Consider the following 8209-nt stretch of genomic DNA (forward strand, 5'->3'; position numbering starts at 1 on the left):
TATTTTTTACACTGTCCCTTTAAAAAATATTTTGCAATCACTTTTATTCCTATCACAAAGAATGCATGCACCCCCTGTGATAGAAATACCCAGTGACAGGTCCTCTTTATGGAGAGATCTTGGGTCAATAGGACCCCACACCTCTCCTCTACAATGTAGATCAAATAAAGCATTGTTCTAGTGCTTTAAAAGAAATGGCCTTGTTTACAAGGCGATGGAGCCGAAAGGGACATTGCTCCGGTCCTCCAAGGGCATAGAGATGAGTAGAGGCCATCTTTCTTTCAGTTATCTCTATGCCCAGCCGGCGCATGCATAGTTGCTTCAGAGGATACTGATTCCCATGTGATGCTCATCTTACCGCCACACCGGGATCGTCCGATGGTTTCTCAGGTAAGGCTGAGAACCACCGAGCAGTGGCGGCAGGCGGCGGCGAGGGGGCGGGGTCATTTTCGGCACCTGTATCGGTGCTTATTTTAATATCGGCCAAAGGCCGCTAGGGGTGTATTCGTCCGCAACGTTTTGGCCACCAAAATTTTGGTGCATCTCTAGTTGAAATAGAATGGAACGGATGTAAACAAATTTTCGGAGGAAGCTAGAAGGAGAATACGTGATGACGCTGTCGGTGAGGCGGTCAGGCTTTTCACCTCAGTGCTTGCTTCTCCTTGGGGGTCCCTGTCCATCGGTCATGAACATACGATGAGATGTCCCTAGAGAATGTGCATATGGTCCGATAATCAACTTGCATGCTGAGGTGTGCCAGATGATTGCCTTGGTCTTATCCATATCAGGGGCGGACTGACCATTCGAGCACTCGGGCACTGCCGGAGGGTCCGGGGTCAGCAGGGGGCCCCATGAGATGCCCCTGGTACCTTTTTTATAGGCTTTTTTGGGTGTGCTTTGAGTGTGGGCAAGGACACAGGGGCCCCATGATCCCCTTTTGCCCGGGGGCCCCATGAGTTGTCACTCCACCCCTGATCCAAATCCAGACGATTATGACCTTTTACACAAATGCGCAAAAAGATTGCGCTTCTGGTTAGTGAATTCACATTACCATTTTCTTATCACTCAAGTCACGGAATTGAATTATTACTTCAGTGGACTTCATATTTGCCACTGTTGTCACTTGACTACAGTCTATTGATTATTGATCATTGTAAAAAGGGGGTGCAGTACTAAAACTCAGTAAATAAAATATATCTCCAATAAATAGTTCATTAATAAATGATTAAAATGGTTCATAAAGTGACTCTTGTGCTCTTGTCGTTTCTGGAACCGGTGTCCGTGCAGTGATGTTGTAAGTAATGCGCACTCACCGGACGCGCATATAAAATGCGCCTTTAAATCAATATTCCAGATGTCATCAAGTTGAGTCAGGAACTAGGTGGTCTTCCCTCTAAGGGATGGTAGGTCATCAGACAGGATCCTTCGGGCTTTATGAATGATCCACGTCCGCCAGAGTTCCCCTTAAGGGGTTAAACTGGTATCAGGGGCGGACTGACAACTCATGGGGCCCCCGGGTAATAGGGGATCATGGGGCCCCTGTGTCCTTGTCCAAACTCAAAAAAGTGAAATATATATGAAAAAGGTACCAGGGGCATCTCATGGGGCCCCCCACCTGACCCCGGGCCCTAAGGCAGTGCCTGAGTTTCCAAATTGTCAGTCCGCCCCTGACTGGTATTGCTCCCTGGGTGGCAGATTCCCTCTCTGGATGCAAGGGTCCGTCCTGAGGCAGTATATCTGAGGATTGAAGACTCCCCCAGGGGGTTACAACAAAGGTGCGCCCAGGGGTGGACTGACAACTCATGGGGCCCCCGGGCAATAGGGGATCATAGGGCCCCTATGTCCTCACCCACACTCAAAACCACACCCAAAAAAGCCTATGAAAGGTTCTAGGGGCATCTCATGGGGCCCCCTACTAACCCTGGGCCCTCGGGCATTGCCCGAGGGCCCGAATGGTCAGTCACGCCCATGGTGTAGTAAGGTTTGATAAATTTAATGAAGCAAGTATAAAATATAATAAAAAATGATGCATCCAATGGTGGTTGCAATGAATAACAGATATTCCCTATGTAAGGGGCTGACCGTCCGGTATTAAAGATGGCCGCCGGAGCTCCACGTTGCGTGACGTCACGGCGTGATATGGCTCCTCCTGACGCGTATCATGCACAAGCACTTCTATGCTTGCTGGCGTTTGCTTATATTTCACTTGTATTACTATTTTTATTTTAGTGCTGCATCCATTTTATGAGTGGATGTAAACGAATGCCATTTGTTTACATCCCTTCTGTTTGTGTCTGGTTTTAGGCAAGAAAATGTTTTTATAGTTTTGTCACCTCTGATTGGTCTCTGCAACAAACCAATAAAAACAGATGTAGTGCTGTACAGAGGACACTGGGCCAATCACATCAGTCTCTAAACCAGAGGAGCTTACACTCTAATGTCCCACCACCTTCACACACTATCAATTTCTGTTTATATAGCTCTGACATATACTGCAGTGCTGTACAGAGAACGCTCAGTCATACACCTTCACTAAAAAGAGAAGACAATGCTCGTACCCTTAAAAAAACCTACACAAAAAAAGTGCCATGATGATATTGTACCTGGTGAAGTCAGCACAGGACCCCAGAGCTACCCAGCAGGGCACCTACCCCTTCATTAATGGGTCAATATACCCAATACTGAGATTTCAGGGCTTTGTAGATGCTGTAGAGTTATATCACCTGCCAGTCTCTTCTGTCTCTGCTTTTCCCATTATGAGGGGTTCCCACCATCCACGTGCTGAGTTCCCGGGTCTGTACACCCCCTGTGCCCAATATGAGGGCTTCCCGCCATTCCTGTGCTGAGTTCCCAGGTCTGTACACCTGCTGTGCCCATTATGAGGGCTTCCCGCCATCCCCGTGCTGAGTTCCCGGGTCTGTACACCCGCTGTGCCCATTATGAGGGCTTCCCGCCATCCCCGTGCTGAGTTCCCGGGTCTGTACACCCTCTGTGCCCATTATGAGGGCTTCCCGCCATCCCCGTGCTGAGTTCCCGGGTCTGTACACCCGCTGTGCCCATTATGAGGGCTTCCCGCCATCCCCGTGCTGAATTCCCGGGTCTGTACACCCGCTGTGCCCATTATGAGGACTTCCCGCCATCCCCTTGCTGGGTACCCGGGTCTGTACACCCACTGTGCCCATTATGAGGGGTTCCCGCCATCCCCATGCTGAGTTCCCGGGTCTGTACACCCGCTGTGCCCATTATGAGGACTTTCCGCCATCCTCGTGCTGGGTTCCCGGGTCTGTACACCCGCTGTGCCCATTATGAGGACTTCCCGCCATCCCCTTGCTGAGTTCCCGGGTCTGTACACCCGCTGTGCCCATTATGAGGACTTCCCGCCATCCCCGTGCTGGGTACCCGGGTCTGTACACCCCCTGTGCCCAATATGAGGGCTTCCCACCATCCCCGTGCTGAGTTCCCAGGTCTGTACACCTGCTGTGCCCATTATGAAGGGTTCCCACCATCCCAGTACTGAGTTCCTGGGTCTGTACACCTGCTGTGCTTATTTATCAGGGGTTCCCACCATCCCAGGAACATACAACGGGGGGGCAGCCAGAACCCCCAGGAAGACAGGAACATAGTTGGGAATTATGGAGGACGGTTCTCATTGTTGAAGTATCCAAGATATATAGTAAGCAAGGGGGTGGACAAGCCTACCTTGCCCCATCTATAACTCAACCTTTAGATGGACTGACCCTTGAAACAATTCACAGAACAATGAAAGGAGCCAAATCAGAAAAACAAAGATTCTAATGGGGTGCCTGGGGTCACTGCCAGCACCGTGCTCCACAGCCCACAGTAGGGTAGCAGCATTGAGATGATGGAAGGGATTCCTTACCTATAATGTAGTAATCTCTATGGGACTTAAACTCATGACCCCACAAGTTGGGACTGTACTCTTGGAACTTGATGGTGAAGCGAAGGTCTTGTCCCGGCCGGTCACAGGTAAGGAGGAGGTTCGGCGTCCGCAGGACGGAGCAGGTAACTACCTCTTCTTCTGTGCCCACCAGGTAAAGCTTGTAGTATTCATAGGGAGATGAGGAGAAAGGTCCACGAGGCTCGGAACGTGGGCAAAGTAAATCCAATCGGTCTCCAATTTGTGGATATAAGACATAACCCTCTGCATCCTGAAACCTGGAAAAAGGAGAGAAGAAGATCATTGAGATATTCCACAGAAGACAGAGGTGTCATGGTGAGTGTTCTGAGCAATTCCCCGAAAGTTCAGCAAACCCTGATATCCTGAATTTAGCAGTAGATCCTGTTAACCTTTGGGATGCCAAAGATGCATTTTTGTGAACACATGTTTAAAAAAATCATTTTAGGCCTGAAGATTAAGTAAAGACCCCAAAACAATATATGGTATATAGTTATTGGAAGCAGACTCCCTAGAGAATATAATCAAAGCTTCAATTTCTTATGTCCCATTAGTGCAACAGGTTGTGGCAGGGGTCTCCAAACTGTGGCCCATGGGACAAATGTGGCCTTTTCCTTGCTTTTAGCTGGCCCTTGGAGCACTTTTCCTTCCACTGATACGAAGCACTATTCCTTCCACTCACACCAAGGATGGGGCGCTGTTCCTCCCACTGACACCAACGATGGGGCGCTATTCCCACTGACACCAACAATGGGATGCTATTCCTCCCACTGACACCAACGATGGGGCGCTATTCCCACTAGCACCAACAATGGGGAACTATTCCTTCCACTGACGATGGGGCACTATTCCTCCCACTGGCACCAACAATGGGGAACTATTCCTTCCAGTGACGATGGAGCACTATTCCTCCCACTGGCACCAACAACGGGGAACTATTCCTCCCACTGACAACGAGGGGGCACTATTCCTCCCACTGACACTAACAAGGGGGTGCTATTCCTCCCACTGACACCAACGAGGGGACACTGTTTCTCCCACTGACACTAATGAGGGGGCACTGTTCCTCCCACTGACACCAACGATGGGGCGCTATTCCTCCCACTGGCACCAACGATGTGGCGCTATTCCTCCCACTGGCACCAACGATGTGACGCTATTCCTCCCACTGGCACCAACGATGGGGCGCTATTCCTCCCACTGGCACCAACAATGGGGCACTGTTCCTCTCACTGGCACCAACGATGGGGCGCTATTCCTCCCACTGGCACCAACGATGGGGCGCTGTTCCTCCCACTGGCACCAACGATGGGGCGCTGTTCCTCCCACTGACACCAACAATGGGGTGCTGTTCCTCCCACTGACACCAACAAGGGGGCACTATTCCTCTCACTGACACCAATGACGGGGCAAGGTTCTTCCCACTGATACCAGAAATGGGGAACTAATCACTAGATATAAAGCAAAACAAACAGAGGGTGCACTGGCCTAGTGCATTATCGGAAAAAAATTTTATTGGAAGGATAAAAAGTAAGTATCGTACTCACAATTGACATATAGATCACAGGTACATCACACTAAACAGCGGTGTCCAATCCACCCTGCACACATGTCCATAAATGGAACCCTGGACTTCCAACAGGCACTTCCAACGCATTTTGAGGACTCAGCCTCTTCCTCAGAGCCAACAAACTGAGAGTCTGTACCTCTCTTTGGTTTTCTTTGTATCCAGATGCATTTTTTGGTGACAGGTTCTCTTTAATGAGACATGGGGCCCATGAATGGGTGACACACTTTGATGCCCTATATTTTCCATAGGCAATGCTTTACAAAGCCCCTACAGGTCATCAGTTCAGAGATGGCCATAAATAATGGGCCTAGAATTACTGCTCTCACTCCCCCATGTGCGACAATATGTAGAGCAATCAACATTTGCGCATGTAGGCACCTCTGATATGTGCATTAAAAAGGGGACAAAAAGTCTCCAGGTGATTCATTTTTTGGTGACAGGTTCTCTTTAATGAGACATGGGGCCCATGAATGGGTGACACACTTTGGTCCCCTATATTTTCCATAGGTGAGGCTTTACAAAGCCTCTACAGGTGCATTTTTGGTGACAGGTTCTCTTTAACGAAACGTTAGGGGTCCAAAAGACATCTGATGTCTCACCTGGCATCCAATGAAAGCTAAAGCAGCCCAGATTGCCTTCCATGACCTAATTTCACCACCACACTGGCTGGGGAAAGTCACACCAGGACCCAGGAGGGACGTTTTTAGACGTCGCTTCCAGGTCATTAGCAGGAAGGGGAAATCTCTGATTTCTCTTCCCTCTACCCAGCGGCACCTGCCATGCTGATCCTCGGTCCACTGGAAAAAAAACACTAGACTGCTGCCATGTAGGACCACTGAAGCCAAAATATTTTACATAATCAACTCCCTCACTTACAAATTTGTACAAGCAACACATAAACAATTGCAAGAGACATTCAATTCTGTTTGTCATGTTTCACATGACTGTCATATGCCTTTAAATGTTTTCTATATTTTGTCTTTGCTCCTCCCTTTCCTTTGGTTTAGTTAATGTAGCCCTCCCCTTTTCCCAGAGATGCATTGCAGCAGCCTCATGGCATGAATCAAGAAACAGTATGTTCTTTTGACCTATGGAATTTCATTGTTGTAAGAGTCTCTCAGTTTATGGAATAAACTTCACAAGATCTACAAGAGGTCATTCTCATTGAGTCACTGACTGTGGTATCCAGCTGAGGTTGAAGTTATCGCTATCTCATCACAACTGTAAGTTACAGAGATCACACTATCAATGCTTAGATTGGACACACAGAACACTGTTATTTTGGAACACTGTGTTGACTTTGCTTGGACCCATTGTCAGACCCTACGCTGACTCCAAGACTTGTGGAACATTACCAAGACTCATGGGTGTCAAACTGGCGGCCCTCCAGCTGTTGCCAAACTACAAGTCCCATGAAGCATGGCAAGATTGACAGTTACAGGTTTGATTCCCAAAGGCAGAGGCATGATGGGACTTGTAGTTTGGCAACAGCTGGAGGGCCACCAGTTTGACACCCCTTCCCGGGAGTCTAAATGCCTTGCTGTAGAACACATGGAGACCAAAGGGTCTAGTTATAAAACGGTGAATGTGACTTTCACCATTCTGTTGTGCTGGGTCAACCACTGCTAATTAAATCACACGCACCTTGATGATTAACCTGCACATAGGTCAAATTAGTTGCTTTATAAATATGCCGCTCATTTTCAGCACAGACTTCACAACGAGATATTCCAAGGATGGTGGACAACCTGCTCTTTAAACATCTTTCTGCAATGCCATCTTAGCAAGTGAACCTGTTCTTACTAAAAGAACCCAACATTAGCATACGAGCACCTAATATTGTTATTTCAACATACGTAAAACATATAATATTTCTTTTTCTTGATCAAAAGCAAGAGATTATAAAATGGCACGTGAAGCTGGGCACTGCCATGGGGGACATGAATCAATGCCAATTTACAGAAAAAGACAACAACCTCATACAGCAGGGAGAGGGTCCTTTTTATGTTTCAAGGGCGACAAAAAAATATACAAAACCTTTGGGAAGCTTTAGCAACAATACAAGCGTTTTCATTGAGTGGTACTAAAAATGAGTGCAGATAGGTGGGGGCTCACAGTACGCCGGCTGCAGGGTGGTAATGTCAACGCACTTGTAGTCTGTTGAATATTTCCTCCTGTCCCATAGTAGAAGGTCTGGGGCTGACCATAAACAATGCAGGTGCCTGAGCACTGTACCCACAGCACACTGATTGTGGTTGCAATGCTCTGCAAGCTTGAATGCAAAAAATTAGTAAATGCACATTTTTTTTGTTAAAATATATAGTGTGTATATACACCGCTCAAAAAAATGAAAGGAACACTTTGAAAACCCATCAGATCTCAATGGGGAAATATCTCCTGCTGGATCTCTATACTGACATGGACGGGTAATGTGTTAGGAACGTAAGGATGCCCCATTGGTGGATGTAAATGAAAATGATTGACCTACAGAGGACTGAATTCAAAGACACCCCGAAAATCAAAGTGTAAAAATGATGCAGCAGTCCATTTTGCTGAAATGCAGCAACTCAGAATGGTCCTCAGTAGTTTGTATGGCCCCCACGTGCTTGTATGCATGCCTGACAACGTCGGGGGAGGCTCCTAATGAGACCACGGATGGTGTCCTGGGGGATTTCATCCCAGATCTGGAGCAGGGCATCACTGAGCTCCTGGACAGTCTGAGG

General features: G+C 47.9%; 1 protein-coding gene across 1 annotated transcript; it reads right to left on the bottom strand.

Moving 5' to 3' along the window:
• Window positions 1-2515: 2515 nt before the first annotated feature.
• LOC149448928 (ephrin-B3-like) lies at window positions 2516-5654 on the bottom strand. The gene is made up of 3 exons (XM_089693995.1): window positions 5623-5654; window positions 3881-4176; window positions 2516-2532 (listed from the first exon to the last, which is right to left on the bottom strand). The coding sequence occupies exons 1-3, from the start codon at window positions 5652-5654 to the stop codon at window positions 2516-2518; spliced, it is 345 nt and encodes a 114-aa protein (XP_089550121.1).
• Between the last annotated feature and the right edge of the window lie 2555 nt (window positions 5655-8209).

Source organism: Staurois parvus, unplaced genomic scaffold, assembly GCF_062004578.1.
Source record: "Staurois parvus isolate SC_StPar_1 unplaced genomic scaffold, SC_StPar_1.0 ptg000647l, whole genome shotgun sequence".
Classification (NCBI taxonomy): domain Eukaryota; kingdom Metazoa; phylum Chordata; class Amphibia; order Anura; family Ranidae; genus Staurois; species Staurois parvus.